The sequence below is a fragment of the Schistocerca americana genome, chromosome 3 (genome assembly GCF_021461395.2).
Source record: "Schistocerca americana isolate TAMUIC-IGC-003095 chromosome 3, iqSchAmer2.1, whole genome shotgun sequence".
Lineage (NCBI taxonomy): Eukaryota > Metazoa > Arthropoda > Insecta > Orthoptera > Acrididae > Schistocerca > Schistocerca americana.
The window spans coordinates 544,379,420-544,401,054 of NC_060121.1; the positions used below are offsets into that span (position 1 = coordinate 544,379,420).

At 43.1% G+C, this 21,635-nt stretch overlaps 1 protein-coding gene across 1 annotated transcript in view; it reads right to left on the reverse strand.

Moving 5' to 3' along the window:
* Positions 1-21,635, reverse strand: part of LOC124605730 — a 553,029-nt gene that overhangs the window by 352,709 nt on the left and 178,685 nt on the right. The window contains exon 2 of the mRNA XM_047137609.1: positions 10,816-10,984. Coding sequence (XP_046993565.1) covers positions 10,816-10,984 — 169 coding nt within the window. The remainder of the gene's footprint in view (positions 1-10,815; positions 10,985-21,635) is intronic.

Below are 21,635 nucleotides of genomic sequence, written 5' to 3' on the forward strand. Positions count from 1 at the left end.
AAAAAAATGAAACCACGAGTCAATCACATAAACCCTCCGGCAAAGACACAGCAATACCCCTATGTCCACCATTGTAACTAGAAAATATTAAAACAGAAAAATCTCCCTCCAGAGAAACTAAAAAAGTAGCACTCGCACAATACAGTAAAAAGAAACGTAACGTAAAACGAGGGAAAGTATCAGACCCACCAATACTTAACAAAACGAGGGCTGTACAGTTTGCCGACTACTTTCATAAATGGAAGAAATAAACAATAACCTTTAGGAACACACTTCCTCCAAAAGTATTCATCTAAATGGCCTTGCAACACTGAAATCCTTCTCTTTCTCCGCAATGACGCCCAATGATTGCAAAAATTTTGTAGTTGATTTACGGTCACTCATTTTCTGAAGCAGAATTTTCGCAGTAGAAACAATTCACTCATCCATAATGAACAGGGTGAGAAATCAAGACCTTATAAATCATGACTACTTATAAATCACGACTACTTTCATTAACAAAAGAGGCCGAAAACAAATTACGAGATGAAAACAAAACGATCAACATCGAATTTTTAAATTACGCGTGTAACGAGGAAATACAGAGAAGTCATTTAACGTTCATCGACAGCAATCTGCGGCACAAACAAAATAACATCACACATTACGTCTTTGGTCAAAGCCGACGGGTGGTATCGGACACTAGAATTGACCCAACTTGTGTTTGAAAACATTATAGCCACACACTCTAGTTCTAGAATAATGTCTAAACGATCACTTGGCGTTGAAACTTCAAAGGAGAACGGGTGACTGCCTCAGAGAAACCAGAAGATAAACAGCCTGGATGAGTGGTTTGCAAAATCAAATTCCGAGTACCGTAAATGTAGTTCCTGTGCCAAACACCTCCGTCTTCATTGAATGTATCTTACATACCTGTGACAATTTATGTTCTGCACCCGCAGAAATGTGCAATTGATTTGACGCTTCCGTTTAAGGCGTCACCGGATGGGGAACTGAAGTGTTTGTTGATGTCTTCTTACCTTTTAACTGTTACCACTTCTCCGTGTTCTTACTGCATCTGATGTTTTTCTGAAGATTTTGCTGACTGTGATAGGCACACTCATGTTGCTCGCCAATCGCCTCGCGTCAAACTGTTGCTAAGCAACAGCATCTGATGAGACCACTGTATTGTTGAGAACAGCGTCGCATCGCGATATGTTGTTTATTCTGAGTGGCTATGTGGGAAATGATCACGCAAAATTAAGGAACCTATCCATCGATAACAGTAGGGGCTTAACTAGGCTGGGACGACTGGGGCTATATCCATCAACACAAGCTGGAATTAAAAGAAAGAGTGAAACAGGAAAAATTAAAATGGGGAAGGAAAAGCGGAAAATTTAGGAAAGCGATCAGTCAGCTAAAGTCTTTCCCTACGAAAAAATAACGAACGATTGCCTTAGAAATCATTCATACGTAAAGATGCACCTCCTTCACCCAGGACATAGATCAATCTGAATTACGATACGAACATTAGTTAACTGAATATATACAACGATAGGAGCTAGTTGTGACGAAGCTCATGTCGAACCTTCCTTCAAGAATGGCATATACAATTATGTGCAAAAATAATGAAATCACAATTTCATTTTAGTCTTCAAAGGCACTGTGGTGGTTAAGAGGCTAATAAAGGAACTGTCCGGAATTTTGAAACATCTGGCAACATCAAAAAAAGTTTTCGTTTGCAGCACGCTACGGCAGTAAGATCATAAAATTTGTTCCTGGGGTACTTTCAAGGGAACGCTGATACAAAATCCATCTATCCACTTATAAATTCATTATTCGGAAGAGTAAGAAATGTAAAGAACGAAGTGTAGAACTATGTTTTGAAAAACAATTTGACGCTTTCAGATTCGATATAAGCCACTAAAAATAATCTACATCTACATCTACACGATTACTCTGCAATTCATAGTTGAGTGCTTGGCAGAGGGTTCATCGAACCACAATCATAATATCTCCCAACCATTCCACTCCCGGACAGCGCGCGGGAAAAACTAACACCTAAACCTTTCTGTTTGAGCTCTGATTTATTTTATTTTGATGACCATTCCTACCTATGTAGGTTGGGCTCAACAAAATATTTTCGCATTCGGAAGAGAAAGTTGGTGTCAAATTTCGTAAATAGATCTCGCCGCGACGAAAAACGTCTTTGCTTTAATGACTTCCATCCCAACTCGCGTATCATATCTGCCACACTCTCTCCCCTATTACGTGATAATACAAAACGAGCTGCCCTTTTTTGTACCCTTTCGATGTACTCCGTCAATCCCACCTGGTAAGCATCCCACACCGCGCGGCAATATTCTAAGACGACGAACGAGTGTAGTGTAAGCTGTCTCTTTAGTGGACTTGTTGCATCTTCTAAGTGTCCTGCCAATGAAACGCAACCTTTGGCTCGCCTTCCCCACAATATTATCTATGTGGTCTTTCCAACTGAAGTTGTTCGTAATTTTTACACCCAGATACTTAGTTGAACTAACAGCCTTGAGAATTGTACTATTTATCGAGTAATCTAATTCCAACGGATTTCTTTTGCAACTCATGTGGATCACCTCACACTTTTCGTCATTTAGCGTCAACTGCCACCTGTCACACCATACAGCAATCTTTTCTAAATCGCTTTGCAACTGATACTGGTCTTCGGATGAACTTACTAGACGGTAAATTACAGCATCATCTGCGAACAACCTAAGAGAACTGCCCAGATTGTCACCCAGGTCATTTATATAGATCAGGAACAGCAGAGGTCCCAGGACGCTTCCCTGGGGAACACCTGATATCACTTCAGTTTTACTCGATGATTTGCCGTCTATTACTACGAACTGCGACCTTCCTGACAGGAAATCACGAATCCAGTCGCACAACTGAGACGATACCCCATACGCCCGCAGCTTGATTAGAAGTCGCTTGTGAGGAACGGTGTCAAAAGCATTCCGGAAATCTAGAAATACGGAATCAACTTGAGATCCCCTGTCGATAGCGGTCACTACTTCGTGCGAATAAAGAGCTAGCTGCGTTGCACAACAACGATGTTTTCTGAAACCATGCTGATAACGTATCAATAGATCGTTCCCCTCGAGGTGATTCATAATGGTTGAACACAGTATATGCTCCAAAACCCTACTGCAAACCGACGTCAATGATATAGGTCTGTAGTTCGATGGATTACCCCTACTACCCTTCTTAAACACTGGTGCGACCTGCGCAATTATCCAATCTGCAGGTACAGATCTATCAGTGAGCGAGCGGTTGTATATGATTGCTACGTAGGGAGCTATTTTATCAGCGTAATCTGAAAGGAACCTAATCGGTATACAATCTGGACCTGAAGACTTGCCCGTATCAAGCGATTTGAGTTGCTTCGCAACCCCTAAGGTTTCTACTTCTAAGAAACTCATGCTAGCAGCTGTTCGTGTTTCAAATTCTGGAATATTCCATTCGTCTTCCCTGGTGAAGGAATTTCGGAAAATGTATGTACGAAGTGCGGCCTTGAAGTCAGAGATGCACGTTGTAGCTGCATACAACAGCTTAGGAAGAGCGGTTCCAGAGACGCAGACGGAAAATAAGGTTTCGATTCCCGCCGACGGGGCGGTCATTAAAAACTGAGAGCAAACTCGTGTCGAGGGAGTATGGGCGAGGAAACCGGCAGTTTTCTTTTAGAACGAACGATCTTGGCATTTTCCGCAAGCTACTTCTGGAAGTAAATCACGGAAAACTCCCGTCTGCATGGACGAACTGGAATTTGAATCGGCGTCCTCCAGAGTACGAGTCCAGTGTCCGCATTACCACTGCCAGATATCTCTTGGTTGCTCTTAGAAATAGCTAGCTTCAGAGGATCATGCGTCTAACTCCTTGAAGAGCAGGGGAACATCTGTGGAAGTTGGGCAATTGAGAGTAAATTGCCTAAAAAAGAAATAAAGCAGTTGAAAAGCACTTCGAATAGCTTTACGAGAATAAGTGACTGACAGAGACCCTACCGGAGCTTAAAGTAAAAGTTCTTTAACCTATGATTTGTAACAGTTTTCACAACTAAATAAATGTTTTTGAGGAATGAGGTATGTTATAGACCCTGTCTTTGGCTCGCCTTGCCCACAATATTTTCTGTGTGATGGTTCCAGTTTAAACCGTCCATAATTTTAATCGTTAGGTATTTGATCGACAACATTGAAACTTGTAGGACTCAACATGGCCATAAATGAATATAATTATTTTACTACTCAAATGGAGGACGTCATAGCTTTTAATGTTTGGGATCAGCTCACACTTTTCGCGCCTTGGATAATTATAGCCTGTCTAAGTAATTTTGTAATTCGTTTTAACGTTCTGATGACTTCACTAGACAGTAAACGACAGTATGATCTACAATTGCCGACCGCTGTGGCCGAGCGGTTCTAGGCGCTTCAGTCCGGAACCGCGCTGCTGCTACGGTCGCAGGTTAGAATCCTGCCTCGGGCACGGATGTGTGTGGTGTCCTTACGTTATTTAGGTTTAAGTAGTTCTAAGTCTAGGGGACTGATGACCTCAGATGTTAAGTCCTATAGTGCTTAGAGCCATTTGAACCATTTTGATCTGTAATTTATAACCTAAGAGAACTGCTTGGACTTTCTCCTAAATCGTTTGTATGTATTACTATAGGGAGAAGGCGCATAACGCTTCATTGGCAACCCTCAGATACGATTTCCGTTTTAGTGGACGGATCCCTGTCATTTAGTACGAACTCTGACTTTTCTGAGAGGAAATCCTGAATCTAATAACATAAAAGAAAGAATACTCCATAGGCCTGCAATGTGATTAGAAGCCGCTTGTGGGAAAATGTGTCGAAAGTGTTCTGGACTTCTACAAACATGGGCTTAAATTGTGATCCCCCTGTGGATATACTGTGCTGGTTGCATGTCTATAGAGCGATTTTAGTATTTAATACTATTGGAACATGATGCATGTGCTAAACTACTCCTACAAATCGATGTCAAGGATATGATCTAAAATTTAATTTCCTTTTTTGTGGCTTAGTGTGATCTGTGCAACTTTTCAGTCCTTAGGTAATGACCTGTCGTCGAGTAAGCGGATGCACTGTACATGATTCCCAACATGGAGCTGTTTCATCGCTATACTCAGAAAGGAATCTAATCTGAATACCGTTTTGAACGGAAGACTCGCCTTTATTAAGTAATTCAAGGCGCTAAACACAGAGGATATCTATTCCCAAACTGCTCATGTAGGCAGCTCTTCTTAATTCGAATTCTGGGATATTTATTGCATGTTCTTTGATGAAAGTACTTCAGAAGACGGTGTTAGTAAATCGGCTTAAGTGGCGCTGTCGTTGCTAACATTACCATTGCTGCTATCAGACAGCGAAGGTACTGATTGTGAACTGCGGCTGATACACTTCAGATATAACCAGAAACCTTAATTATCTGCAGGATTTCGAGGCAAAGTTTCGCTGTGGAAACTGGTGGAGGAATGTCACACTGAAGTCCACACTGAAGTCCACACTAAGCTTCGAGAATCTGTAAACCGTCACTGATTTTGGAAATTCTGCATTCTTTCAAATATGGCTTGCATTTTTCGTTGTTCTGTAGTAGTATCTTTATCTGCTTTGTGTATCACAGGGGATCTATTCGGTGTCTTTATCAACTAACTTGCCTTAAGTTGATGACGACGTCACTAGGCCAATTACTTTAAGGCCTCGTCGCATTTTTATTTTGTTGTGATCTGATTGAAACGCCTCCTCCACCCCCCCCCCCCCCTCCCCCGGTAAAGCTTCAGTAACTGTAGCGATTACAGTATCCACTAATGTACTATGCCGCCGGTTTTAGTAATAGTAAGTTGTATTGGCGGGTGCAAAGAGTCGGTTGTTATTTTATTAAACGGCTCTGTTCTATCAATAAACATTCGTAAGCCCATAAATGCTACGCTGAGCGGCCAGAATCCATGGGAAGGCCCTGGGACACGAGACAACGGTCGAATGCTGAAGTCTGCTCAGAGTCCTGGCAGAAGTGCGTTTCTGATTTTCCACATTCAAATCGTTCCTACACTGCGGGAGAGCGCGACCTTGTTGCGGTAATGACAGACGCCTCGCCCAACGACTCACGATACTTCTATTCACTGCCAGTTCTCCGTAGACATTCTCCAAGCACCTCTGAATATCTGTGATGCTCTGGTTTTCCAGCCAAAGAAACTGAATGAGAGCGCTATGATTGGAATGTATCTCCGATTTTGATGGCTACGTATAGCGCCGCCATCTACCTCCACTTCACGAAACTATACGAGCTTAAGTGGGAATACTCGATAATGTCCCACAACAAATTCAGAATTTTTTCAACCGAAACTGACTAGGAAAAAAAATTGTTTCTTTACTTATCGAACGCCCCTCGTAGCTCTGAGGATGGGAATGACATTCGTCCACAAGTACTCGTCCTATGTGGCGGTTTACACTGTGCGATTAACCAAAGCCGCCTTGGACACCATTGACCTCGGAAACCTGAGTCGTTCTACGTCTACATGTGGACAACTACACTGCAATTCACAGTTAAGTGCCTTTAGGGAGGGGGAGGAGGTCATCGAACCACCTCGAAGCTATTTCGCTACCGTTGCACTCTTTAACAGAGCGCCGAAGAAACGAACACTTGAATTTTTCCGGGTGAGATCTGATTCATTGAATTACGATGATTATTTCTTCCTATGGAGGAGGAAAAAAGAGGAAGGGGAGAGGAAGAAGAGGAAGGGGAGAGGAAGAGGAGGAAGGGGAGAGGAAGGGGAGGAAGGGGAGAGGAAGAGGAGGAAGGGGAGAGGAAGAGGAGGAAGGGGAGAGGAAGAGGAGGAAGGGGAGAGGAAGAGGAGGAAGGGGAGAGGAAGAGGAGGAAGGGGAGAGGAAGAAGAGGAAGGGGAGAGGAAGGGAAGAGGAAGAAGAGGAAGGGAAGAGGAAGGGAAGAGGAAGGAGAGGAAGGGAAGAGGAAGGGAAGAGGAAGAAGAGGAAGAAGAGGAAGGAGAGGAAGGAGAGGAAGGGAAGAGGAAGGAGAGGAAGGAGAGGAAGAAGAGGAAGAAGAGGAAGAAGAGGAAGAAGAGGAAGAAGAGGAAGAAGAGGAAGAAGAGGAAGAAGAGGAAGAAGAGGAAGAAGAGGAAGAAGAGGAAGAAGAGGAAGAAGAGGAAGAAGAGGAAGAAGAGGAAGAAGAGGAAGAAGAGGAAGAAGAGGAAGAAGAGGAAGAAGAGGAAGAAGAGGAAGAAGAGGAAGAAGAGGAAGAAGAGGAAGAAGAGGAAGAAGAGGAAGAAGAGGAAGAAGAGGAAGAAGAGGAAGAAGAGGAAGAAGAGGAAGAAGAGGAAGAAGAGGAAGAAGAGGAAGAAGAGGAAGAAGAGGAAGATGATGACGAATTTCATAAGAAGACTGTGTCACAAAGAACAATGCCTTTGTCTTAATCCATGATGATGAAGGCCGCTTCAGGCGAGTGATAAATATTAATTTATAAATGATAAAGACTAATTATACAGCTGAAGCGATCTTTTCATCATGATATGAATCTACAGCTGTAGGTGCCTACAATACAAAATTTCTTTTAATGATTTCCATCCCAATTCTAGTATGATCTCTATTTAGTAGACCTGTTCCTCCTCCTACGTGTTCAGCCAATAAATCGCAGCCTTTGGTTCGTTTACTCGCAACATAACTGATGTGGTCATTCGAATGTAAGTTATTCATAATCATAATCCCTAAATACTTAGTTGAATTCCCAGTCTTCAGATTTGTCTGATTTAGGGTGTAACCGAAATTTAGCGGATTCCTTTTAGTACTCATCTGTATGATCCCATACGGGAACATTGTCTAAATCATTTTACAACTATGATATTCTGATGACTTTATTGCACGGTAAATGACAACACCACCTGCAAACAATCTAAGAGGGCTGCTCAGACTGTCTCCTAAATCGTTTATATTGATCAGAAGCAGTAGAGATCCTGCAACGCTTTCTTGGCAAACGCCAGATATTACTTCTGTTCTGCTCTATGACTTTCCGTCAGTTACTATGAGCTGCAACCTTTCTGGCAGGAAATCACGAATCCAGTCGCACAACTGAGAAGATAATCCCGAAGCAATCAATATGATTAGAAGGCGCTTGTGAGGAACGGTATCAAAAGCCTTTTGAAAATCTAGAAACACAGAATTAATTTGAGATCCGCTGTCTATAGCATTCGTTAGTTCGTAGTAATAAAGAGGTAGTTGAGTTTCACAAAAACGATATTTCCTCAATAATTGGCGACTGTGCCAAGAGAGAGTTTTCCTGGAGGTAATTCATAGTATTGGAACATATTGTCTTACAAAGTCCTACCGGAAATCGACATCAGTGACATGGTTCTGCAATTTATCTCATTACATCTACTTCCTTTCTTGAGTATTGATGTGATCGGTGCTACTTCCAGTCTTTAGGTACGGATCCCTCGTCGAGCGTGCTTTTGTCTATTATGGTAAAGTATCTAACTGGTATACAACCTGGACCAGAGGACTTGCCTTTATTAAGTGACTTAATTTGCTTTGCTAAATTAAGGATATCTACTTCCAAGTTGCTCATCTTAGCACCACTTATAGATTCGGATTCTGGAATATGTGCGTAATCTTTTATGGTAAAGAAATTTCGGGAAACTGTTTAGTAACCCCACTTAAGTGTCATGTGCTCAGCAACGTTACTATTGCTATCACGCAATAACGGTTTCGATTCGGTCTTACCTCTGGTGGACTTTCCTGCCGTATTTCCAGAGTGTTTCGTTGTGAAAACTATTAAAATCATCTCGCATTGGACTTACCGGTAAGGTTGAAGCTCCACTGAAACATCGTCAATCTTTGAAATGTTGTGTTCTCTTGAATTTGGAATGCTTTTTTCCTTGGTTCTGGAACAGTGTTCCTACGTGTTTTGTGCACAATGGGGTGTTTGAGTACCGTCTCTTATTAATTCATTTGGTATATTACGTCTCTCAATTGCCGTCTATACCTTTTTTTTTTTGGATTCGGTCCGCATCTGGTGTGCGCTTACATAGTCAGATTGGAAGGAGGGCAGACTGTCTCAGGACGGTGTCAAAATAATTTTTATCAGCTTTTTTTAAAAAGATTTATTTTGCGATCAATCGATCGTATTGAACAGGTGATATCAGTCAGTGAAAGAATCAGACAAATGTCTCACTAAAAACTAAACTAAACTCCTCCCGAACAGCCCATAAAGGCCCAACGGTACTGACCGGCCGCCGTGTCATCCTCAGCCCATAAGCGTCACTGGATGCGGATATGGAGGGGCATGTGGTCAGTACACCGCTCTCCCGGCCTCACGCGTTTCCGAGACCGGAGCCGCTACTTTTCAATCAAGTAGCTCTTCAGTTTGCCTCACAAGGGATGAGTGTACCCCGCTTTCAAACAGCGTTCGGCAGACCGTATGGTCACCCATCCAAATGCTAGCCCAGCCCGACAGCGCTTAACTTCGGTATTCTGACGGGAACCGGTGTTACTAATGCGTCAAGGCCGCTGAATTATAGTTTGTCACTGCAGTACCGAAATAGAAATAGTCGCATAAACAATGGATCAACCAAAGCTAAACTAATTGGACGATGTGCTACCAGAAAGAATTCTCATAAAAAGAAGGAGTAAAAAATGTAGCTTGACGGACAATGTCCCTTTCTGTGGAACTGACACTGTAAAACCAATTTGTTCAAATGGCTCTCAGCGCTATGGGACTTAAACATCTGAGGTCATCAGTCCCCTAGACTTAGAACTACTTAAACCTAACTAACCTAAGGACATCACGGACATCCATGCCCGAGGCAGGATTCTAACCTGCGACCGTAGCAGCAACGCGATTCCGGACTGAAGCACGTAGAACCGTTCGGCCACAGCGGCCGGCCAATGTGAAACAAAGAATGTGGAAATTATGTCAGTACCCTGTCAAACTGCTCTTAGATATTAAGTAAATACAGTTATTTTCTCTTACTTCCACATATTTGCTGAAGCAATGAAGCTTTGGTAAGTGTTAGTATATGTGTATGCTACACTCGACCCAGTCGCTGGAGTGTGCTGCCCTCTCTCGAGTTATTTGTACCTTAGCGGCAATGGCCAGGACCAACCCTCCAAGGACGACTAACAAGACAATCGCCATGGCGAGGGGGAGACCAGTTGTAAAAGACCGTTCGTTTGGGCGGCTGTCTTAGCTCAGTGTCCATGCGTCTCGTATGCTAAAGGACAAATATGTATCTTTTATTTGTGTGGTTTATTCGTCAATAATAAGCGCTTCCCTACATACGTTGTCATTGATTGCAATCTCATTGGATCCAAACCATTAAATAGTCCTTTAAATTCCTGGTCCTCCTGTAAAATTTACGAGCCAAATTTCTATCTATGGACGGTAACATTAAGTTCGTTTGGCTTCTTGTCCTTCCCTTTTTATTGTGCTACTGGAACAGATAGCGGTTCCTGCCACCCTCTCAGGCACGCTTTCTAATAGGATTTTTGCTTCTTCACCTGTCTCCTCCACCAAATTTAAAGGTCCTGCAATTACATGTGTCTGATTATGAAGAATTTTCCTTACACCTGTGGTGCACTGAGGCTGCGGTGTCATACTTTCTAGTGATGAGATACCTACGGGAATGCAGCAAGAGCAGACGTCGGCAGACGACAATCAATTGCGGCGACCGCCCCTTTTGAACAACAGCGTGGACTCGTCCAGCAGTAAAGCGTTTCTACGCCGGAGCCACGTTATTTTGCGCTAACACAGTAACAGTCGCAGACGCTGCGTGAAGACTCACCAGCGGACGCTGTGGAGACGTTGTAGTCGTCGGGCTCGCCCGTGGCCGGCATGACGTCATTGTCGCTGTCGCTGTCGCGCCAGTCCCTCCAGCAGAGCGCCGGGGCGGCCAGCAGCAGCGGCCACACCAGCAACAGCCACAGCGGGCGCGCGCCCTCTCCGTGTCCCATCTGCAACCACATAAACGACACGATGCAGGTCAGCCAGCTCAAGCGGGTTCTAGCTTCACGGTGTCAGAGATGTGGCTGTAAAATCTACATCTACTTCTACATATTGCGCGCAGTGCGTGTTTGCGACAGTAGAATCGTTCAGCAGTTAACTTCAAATACCTGTTCTCTAAAATTTTTCAGTGGTGTTCCTCGAGAAGAGCGTCGCCTTCCCTCCAGGGATTACCGAAGCATCTCCGTAGTAACTGCATGTTGTTCGAACCTAGCAGCAACAAATTTAGAAACTGCCTGTAAATTGTCTAAAATGTCGATGGTACAGATCCCAGAATTGGTCGCATTAGCGTCCTATATGTGGTCCGCTTCACAGATGAACCACCCTTCCCAAAATTGTCCCAATAAACCGAGGTCGACGATTCGCCTTCACTACTGCAATACTCATATGCTCATTCCATTTCATATCATATATCGCTTTTCAACGTTAATCCCAGATGTTTAAACCACGTTACAGTGTCAAGCGCGACACTACTAGCGCTGTATCCGAATATTACGGGTTTCTTTTTCCTTCTCATCCGCATTAACTCACATTTCTCTACATGTAGAGGTAGCTGCCATTTACCACACCAATAGAAATTTCGTCTAAGTCACAATGTATCCTCCTACAGTCAATCAACTTCGACACCTTCTCGTACACCACATGTTCGACGGCAACAACCGCAGATTGCTGCCCATTCTGTCCACCAACTCATTTTAGTATGCAGAGAACAACAGCAGTCCTATCACTTTTCCCTGGGACACAGACGATACCGTTGTCTCTCACGAACACTCGCCGTTCAGGACAACACATTGGGTTCTATAGCTTAAGAAGTCTTCTAGCCACTCACACACATGTGAACCTATTTCATATGCTCGTACCTTCGTCAACGAACTACAGTGGCGCACCGTATCAAATGCTTTTCTGGAAATCTAGAAATAAACTATCTGCTTGTTACCTTTCATCCATAGTTACCAGTATATCATGTGAGAGAAGGGCAAGCTCAGTTTCGCACGAGCGATACTTTCTAAAACCACGCTGATTCGTGGGCGTAACCTCCCCAGCCTTAAAATTTTGCTATATTCGAACTGCAATTCTGCGAGTCCGTTTTTTCGCCCTTCTTATACACAGGAATCACCTGCGCTTTTTTCCAAGTCGCTTGGGATTCTGCGCTGGTTGTGAGATTCGCGATAAATGTAAACTGGGTAAGGGGCCAATGCTGTAGAGTACTCTTTGTAAAACTGAATTGGAATTTTATCCGAATGTGGTCACTTATTTGCCAATAATGGGATCCTTGCTGTGAAACATTTTATTTCAAACCATACTTATTTAGTTATAGTCACTCTTAATACACTCCCCTCCTCAATCCCTACTACGCTCCATGTGAATTTTCCATTGATAGAAACAGTGTTGGTAGTTTTCTTCTACGAGTTCCTTTTCTTTATGATGCACGCCGCTTTTTCTCTCTGTGCTTCAACGGACTGAGATCTATTTACTTTTAATGCAGATTTGATCTTATGTATAGATAAAAGTCACATGGTGCTAGGCCAGGCGAATAAAGTGCGTGGTTTAACAATGGGATGCTGTACTTCGCCAGAAACCTCTTAACAGACAATGTGGGATGGACTGGTGCCTTGTCTTGACGAGGAATCCATGGCTTGTTCTTCCATAATTCGGGTCGGTTATTCTTATTTCGTCACGGAGCTAAGCAAGAACCTCAAGGAAGTTATGTTGATTAATAGCTCAACGTTCAGGAACCCAGACAAGACACACAATACCATGAATATTGAAAAAAAAAAATCAATCATCATCGCTTTGAATCTTTATTAGCTCAGTCTGTGAAGTTCAGACCCTCCAATGCATCGAGTGTCAATTAGTTGTTGGATCATAAGAAAAAAAAAAAAAAAAAAAAAAAAAAAAAAAAAAAAAAAAAAAAACCCAAGATTCGCCACGTGTTATCACTCTTTCCAAGAAATTATGGTCATTTTCAATGTTATCTAAAGTGTCATTACAAACTTTTTCAAGAGGTTATTTTTGTGCGATCGTGGAAATGTTCAGTATTTGCCTTACGCATACTTTGTTAATTCCTACCATTTCTGTAACCGATCGTCAGATGGAAAGAGATTACGTACTTTTCCCATATTTTCATCCGGTTTTGAAGTTTAAGGACGTCCTGGGCATCTATCACGTTCAAAGTCTTCTCAGCCATCTTGGAAAGGCTTGCACCACTCAAAAATTCGCGTACATGATAAACAGTCTGCGCCACGCGCTTCTTTTAGTAAAAGATAGGTTCAGCAGCAGTTTTTCCAAGTTTCATGCGAAACTTCACGACAATTCGGTGCTCTATTATTACACTTATCTTTCCAGGGAAACAAAATAACAGCTTTTACACAAGATTTGTCTACACACACCAAAGATGCTGCATTCGACTGAGAAGGCTTCACGCTTCACAGCTGTTTGTAGCTCATCTTTGGCGCATGCATACTTACTCTGTGACAGCATTAAACCCGCTATTTTACAGCTTTCTAAGCCCTTTTGGTAGGTCTTTCTAACCGGAATTTAGTATTTGTAATTATGTTGGCAGCAATTTTTACTATTTCGCATAGTCGTCTAGATCTTTGTCAGGCTTGAACTTTGATTGCTAGTCAGCTGTTGTTAAACGCGTGAACTCTGCAGGATTCTCTGTGGGAAGAAGAAGCGTTTTTCAGAGCTGCAAGAGTTGACCATTTTCAAAATAGCGTAAGTTATTCTATTACACAAATATCTTCCAGGACCTGTGTACTGATATGTTGTCTAATTGCTTTAAAAGATGTTCATCGGTTATTTACGTCCAAGACTTATCTTATTTTGTCGAAAGGGCTCTCTTTATTTCGATCCCCATTTGGGACTCATGGCAGGTCTGCTTAAAACATTTTGTTTTTCTTTTCGCCGCAGGCACAGTGTGTCGCTGAAAGCACTTTCTGTAAGGGGAATGTAAGACATTATAAATGACCCTAATTTCATGCTTTCTTCCGATTGTGAGGGTGAAGTGAATGAGACCACTGATACTGGCGAGCTCCCTCCAGGTGGCGCAGGTGAGATGTTTGACTGTGATGGTATCGACAAAAAGTTTGTTGAAAAATACTCTTCCAGATGATGTTTTAGGTAACATGGAAGTTCAGGGACGACGAGGAAAATGCAATCACAATAAGAAAATAAAATTTAATATCAAATCTAACTGGAAAATAAAAGATACAACTTTCAGTAAAATCTACCGCGATGTAGCAGAAAATGTACGGATCAACTGCAATTTGGTAGCACCACTAAAACCTAAGTCCAGAATTCATTGCTTGGAAGAATTTTTTGATGAATAAGTACTGAACTTTACTGCCAATGTAAGCCCCCGATATTCTACACAGAAGAATAATCGTGACTGAGTTATCCAACGAACCCCTAAGTAGGTCCTTTGGTATCCAGTGGAAAGCAATATATCGGTACCTTTCTCTCCCAAACGAACAGTTGTATTAGAATGAAGATGAGGACACTGATATAAGGTGCGTAGGACACTGTATGAGCTGCGGAAGTTATGTGGAAATGAAGTTCCACCTTCACTTCACATCTGAATAGAAAGCCAGCTGACGAAAGGGATAAAGTTTTCAAAATGCATCCCATGATCGACATGCTGAACAAGAATTTTATGATGCTTCAGGTATTTCTGATAGCCTGATCATTGATGAGCGAATAGTTCAGTATTAGGGATATCATTATCTGAAGCTACTCCTGTACAGGAAACCAGTGAGATTCGAATTCAAACAGTGGACAATTAGCTGTTCCCATATCTACTGCCACGCGAATGAAAATATTCCACTGCTCCAATTCAAAACGATGGTGCCAAGGGCATATCTTGCTTAGTCATTCGCTGTTTCTGACGCAAAAAAGGGGAAGACATCCATGATAGCTGAAAGCATCCATTTCACGTGTAGCAGTTGAACTAAGAACTTCTGGAACTGCGCACGTGATTGAGTCCAAGACGTTTGTGAAACAAAGAAAATGTTTAACTTTCAAGAGAAATCCAAGGGACTACTGCTCTTTGTGCAATATGGGACTCCATATGAAATTCTTTGTTTGGTAAAAAAAAAAAAAAAAATAGAAAAAATGTACAAGGTGTGCCATGCGCCGTGATCCCCATTTGGGGATCGGTTAAAGTACAATGTTTATGTCAAGGTTATTTCCTGTTTTTTACTTTACATTCTTTGCCCCATTCTGTGTGTAAATCAGGCAACCCAGTGATAAAAGTAGATTGAAAAAAAAATAATTCGGCAGTTAATGGGCTAAAGAAGGCTGTTGAAATACATGTGTTAGACGGTCTGACCAATAGAGACAACGCTCTGTCAATTGAAGTCACAACGTTCGCCGAAAGAGTTCCGCTCCCAACCTGAGCGGCAGATACACTGAGAGCGAGAACTTCTGGTCCAGCAGTCAACGATCGCTTCTCCCATCACTCTAAACGTCAAGGCGTGCTGCCTGATGGTGAGTGAAAGGCGTGGGGTGCGAAGGCAGTATGAAGGAGATGCGATGTAGCAAAACGCTCATTCTACAGCAATCGCTTGAAGATGACTGCAGGACAACCGACAGCAACGCAAACAGACGATCCCCGGGATAGGTTAAGGTCACACAACGAACACTGATGTACACAACAACGATAATAACCTCTGTAGCGGAGGTCACTAACGCAGGCTTGTGTGGTGACGCTCGTCAGAGATTGTCGTTTAAAACGCTCTGGTGGTAGATGAATTTCATCTATTGTATTTCAATGACGAAGAGATGTGTAGGTGGTGCTGTACCAATTGTAAATTTGACAACTAAGTTTGAAACTTAGACGAATTTTAACAACCACTTCCGTCAGTGAAATGACCTAGTAATCTGAAATAAATATTATGTGGCATTCCGCGGAAGTTGTTTAGAAACGGCTGCTGCGTGCCTGCAAGCAGACCGCCTGCTGGAGGCAGCAGTGGGATCGTAAACAGTGTATTTCACAGCTGCGCAAATACCAGCGAGCCAGCGACCGGCCCAGGCGGTTACGACGACGATATGTTTCGCGATAGGCAGTAAAACGCATGTCTGGAACAAGTACAAAGCTCACGATGTCGTTAACCTAACGCAGTATATACTAAGACCAAGTCAAAAGCAAGACATTGAGACGAAGCCGAGCTGGATCCAAGACTGAGTGGCGTGTGACGTACAGCTTCGTACATTGCTCGACAGTGACTGTCAGACCGCCGCGCTCGGCTCATTAATGGCACAGTTATCAACCGATCCACTGCGAGCGCCACGCGCTAAGACGATAGTATGATCCCTCTTATGATACCTCTAGGATCTGACACCATTCGAGCCGCTTTCTGCATAGTAATCTACTGATAATGTTGCTGTCTCGACCGACTCACCTCACACGTTTGTTCGGTGTCGTTGGCCACTAACTCGTTTGCTTTGGCGCCTTGCTACCTACACCATCAGTGAAGGGAGAATGTCAACAGACCTGTCATGGTGGCACTTACCGATATTACGCGCCACCTACCTAGCAGCCGGTATGTAGACCGCTGGTACCGATAACAGCAGCGATGGGTCATGGTATGGAAGCAATGAGGCTTTGGTAGGTCCCTGTAATAAGCTGGCACCAAATCTGCACACACTAATCACCTAATTCCCGTAAATTCCGTGGAGGATTCAGATGAGCTCTGACGCTATGTTCAATCACATCCCAGACGTGTTAGATCGGGTTCAGATCTGGTGAGATGGGGGCCAGCACATCAACTGCAACTTTACACTGTGTTCCTAGAGCCACTCCATTACACTCCTGGTCTTGCAATACGCCGTATTATTAATACCACTCTCATCAGGAAACATGATCGTTATGAAGGGCTATACGTGGTCTGCAACCAGTGTACAATACTCCATGGCCGTCATGGTGCCTTGCACGAGCTTCCCTGGACCCATGGATTAGCAAATGAATATTCCCCACAGCGTAATGGAACCGCCGCCAGCTTGTCTCCGTCCCGTACTACAGGAGTCAAGGAAATGTTACCTCCCATCGGCATGATGGAGGATATATCGGGATTCATGCAACGCTCTCCCACTGCGCCGACGTCCACTGCCGGAGGTCACGTGCCTATTTCAGTCGTAGATACCGATGCCGTGGTGTCAACATAGGCACATGCATTGGTCGCCGGCTGCGAAGGCCCATCGTTAGTAGTGTTCGGATCACTGTGTGTTCAGATACACTTGTATTCTGCCCAATATTAAAGTCCTATGTTAGTTCCTTCACATTTCTCCTCCTGTCCTGTTTTGCCAGTCTGCCCAACCTACGACGTCCGACATCTGTAATCAGGCGTGGCCACACGACCTCACGAAGTCTCGACATGGTTTCACCTTGGTTTCGCAACGGAATTCCTCGAACGCCCGACATGTCGTGCAGTTTCTGAAATGCTCGAGGTGAGTCTCCGGGCTATCACGATCTGCTCTCGGTCAAACTTTGTTCGATCGCGCGCCTTCCCCGTTCTACACATGGACAGCACGCTCACTGATACATGCACCGTCGATGTGTGACTACTAGTCATTCCTCGCCAGATGACGCTGCTGTCGCCTGGACAGGTTTTATCGATAGCAGGTCGGTGGTCATAATGTTCTGGCTGACCGGTGTACATACTATAACCACAATTAATCAAGCACGATTTAAGGTTAGGCAAGGCGAGGAAATGGTCCACCTCCAAATTATGAATCTAGGATTAGCAAACGAGATGATATTCGCTGGTAAGTTGCGCAGTCTTCTTATAACCTGCGGTACATCGGTGTAAGTATTACATGATTACAGACATGTTAAGCACCTGACTTACGAGAACACAAGGAAGACAATCTAAGCCGTCGACCATCACAGCTACTTTAACGAGCTAAGAGCTGTAATAAGATAAGTACAGCACTCGCATGTGGAGAGGGTGTTATCGTTATCCAGAGAGAAATGAAGAAAGACTGGCAGAAGTATGGTACCCCTTATATTAACTAGAATTAAAGAGAACGTCTGAAGGACTTTTAGTGATCTGCCCGTATGGAAAACGCACGTAAGCTTTCCACATCAAGCTTTTGGAAGTATCTTCACTTGACGAAATAACTGTATGGTTGCAGACATCCATTTCCCACAATCCCTTTGAAAAACAATCACTGCGTTCTTGTCAGTCATTCAAGCAGCTCATTCTGAATGAACAAGTATGAATGGGAAACCGTATTGCTTCGTCGAAATAGTTACAGCTCTGATACCACTGCAGGATACAGACGTCATCCTAATATCTAAACAGTAGTCGAGCCATATGCTAAATGTTTCTCGTCTAACTACCAGAGTCTTCTGAAAACGTTAGTTAATTATCTTTTGCTTTACATCTCGGTGTGTTAGAGCCAACTAATAAAAATAAATGATATTTCCTGCCACAGAAAACGGATGACAAAGTAAATTAGAATTATCTGCCACTAACAAATTTGTATTCAGAACGTAACCCCACTAACAGTTTGGAAGAAAATACGTGTATGGTAGGACACGAGACTATTAGGGAGTATTTGCGAGTTTCTCGGAAATACTGCGTGATAAAATTGGGGTTTGCAATCCAGGAATGCCTCCAAAACATATCACGGGACTGCATCGGGCAATCCATTCTGTGCTATTATGGTAAGAGTATAAATATTCCTGCACTGTTCTGCAGGTTGTCCTACATTGTCCATTCTGGACTCTTCCTCCAAACGTGACTACTTTCTGAAGTGTTACGTTTTTTAGTTTTCAAGGACGTGCTACTAGTTAATAACTTGACTTTGGGACTAATTCGAAACATTTCGTAGAATTACTTTTGTTTCACCCGTTGGAAAGAATTGTTATTAACCTCTCAGAAAAAAAAACTCCCATATAGTGAACGCAATCAGTCTTCAGACTCGCAAGGAGAGAGCAAGAAGGCTTGTGTGACAATTTATAAACACCTTCGTACAGTGGAAGTAGGCGCATCTGCGGTATGCACTTCCAGTGACCAACGCTCTGGACACATGTTTTGCGCGCTGCGACGGAATAGTTGCTCCCTCTTCTACACCGTCAATACCTAAAGAATGAAAAAGTAAATAAATAATCTGCAGAGCGTACATTCTGAGAAGAAAAAGTACCGTGTGTGACAGAACAAAGTTTGTAATAAATGAGAGCTATTTCCGCTGCCAGAGAGACGCGTCAGGGAGAAACTGGCACATTCATCGAGAAAGCTCTTTTCGTTTATTGGGAAGCGCATTGACGGCGTTATAAAAACGCGTCCACTCAGAGCACTGGTTCTGCACATGACACACACACACACACACACACACACACACACACACACACACGTGTGTGCACGCGCGGCGCTGCGAACCGAGTCGTAAATTCATCTCGACTCGGGATTCAGGACGGGCTGTTATTGGACTTCTCCCCGGGTCCCGGAATCTGACAGCCTAAAAAATGTCCCTATAGATACCGACCGCACATTCCCAGCGCACAAAAAGGCAATTCCCTGTGGTAGACGTAGCTACGTTTTCCTTTTCCTCCTGATGTTTTTGATACGGAGACGTTCTTTTGTCGTAACGCTTCCCTACCCACACCGCAAAAGCGAAGATCGCTAGTTAGCCACTGTCGACGGATAGCGCTTTTAGTGATGCTCCAGAACGCAGCTCCGCTATAAGAAATCATAATCTTTTATTGAATTTGGGCATAGGTGTATGTGCCCTTAGGATAATTTAAGTTAAGTAGTGTGTAAGTTTAGGGACTGATGACCTTAGCAGGTAAGTCCCATAAGATTTCACACACATTTGAACATTTTTTTTTTTTAATTCAATTTCTTACACCAGTAGGAGGTACGGTGCAGATACGAATACGACGCAACATGCCCATAAGGCATTTGAGTGTTGGACATACAAGAGGTACGTGAAAATTCGCAGACTGAAAAGGCCAGAAGCGTGTGCGTGCGTGTGTGGAGCGAATTTCGACGAAACTTGATACATATGTGACTACCTATATGGAAAACAATTATAATGGACTGAGACAGGCCAAGTACGCTTATAGAAGCGAACTTCCAGTGTGATTAGTGTTCTCGATCCCAATTAGTACATGGCAGGGGCCGTTTATTACATGTTGTTGAGCGACAATGAGAATGACATGTTTCCCCCGGGCAACTTTATGTCGCTTGTTCAAGAGTTGATTCATTCGACGTATTTATTAATATCTGCATTAGTTGGGGAAACAAGGAATGTCGTTTACAGGGCAGTCACATACAGTCTGAAAAGCTTGTAAGGGTGCTTAGGGCAGGCTTTTCTGAGAAATAATCGTTAAGAACACAAAATTCGTTACGTTGTGCCGTTTCCGAGGTAATCAGCGGTGAAGTTAGCCACGAGACTATTCAGCTCTTGGCTCGGGTTCGATCCCTACTAACATCCCACAATTTTTTTTTATCGATGTCCTTTCCAATTTTTTGAAAACGATAATGAAGTACACGTCTGGCGACATCATCTCAGGACTGGTTGAATTTGCGCGAGTAACGGCCGGACTGGTTGACTTCAATGCTAATTAACTCGGAAATAGCGCAACGTATTGATTTTTTTTCTTGAGACTTATTTTTCAGCAGAACCTACCTCGCAACACGCTTAGAACCTTTTCAGATTGTTTCTGACCACCCTGTATGATCAAGTTTTGTTCTAATATTTCTGTAACTTTGTAAAAGAATTTACCTAAGGATTTGTATACTGTATCTACACCTTTAAAATATCTAAAGAAACTTGTTTAATGCCATTGAAATTTCTGCCCTTTTCTTGTTTAGTACAAATTAAGTTAAATAACCAACAGGTAGTCAGTTTTTTCGCGTAATTCGGGAAAATATTACGAGCTCGTTGTGAGACATTCTGTTACATTTATCGCTGTAAACACCAACAATACGCGAAAGGTAAGCTAGGTTGAACAGCCCCTCGGCAATATATGTTGCACTGCGTTATGTACCTTGCTCTTGCGATACCTTATCACTGTGAGGATTCATGCAATTTTTTCTAATTTTTAGTGAAAATGTAATTCGCAAGGTATGGATGTTTATCTCCTCGATACCGACGTTACTTCCCCTTCATTGGATTGGTAACGCTGATTGAAGTTAACATGTATTAACTCTTTTTGCAGTACCAAAGGAAATAGAATTCAGAATCCAACTCAAAATCGTTTAGTAACTTACTCACAAGAAATGATGTTTCTGTCATTTTCAGCACATATTTATTTCAGAGTTATAGTTTGTTCCCGGGATCGTGGTGGGGGGGGGGGGGGGAGGAGGAATGTCCACTGGGGGCCGAACCTTGCTGTAGCCTGTTGTGGGGTTGTGAACCACTGAGGGCTACGGCGCGGACGAAGCCTCTGACGTTTCTAGGTCCCCTGTTCAATAGAATACAATACAACGCTGGTTTTATTGAACAAGCTTTATGAGCTTTTACATAAAAAATGCTGAGGCATCACTTTTCAGCACGCCCTCGTATATTTCTTTCTGTTTTATATGAAACTGAAGCTGGCTTCGTCACTTCATTTTCTGTAAATTTACGATTATTTATGACCCACAGCAAATA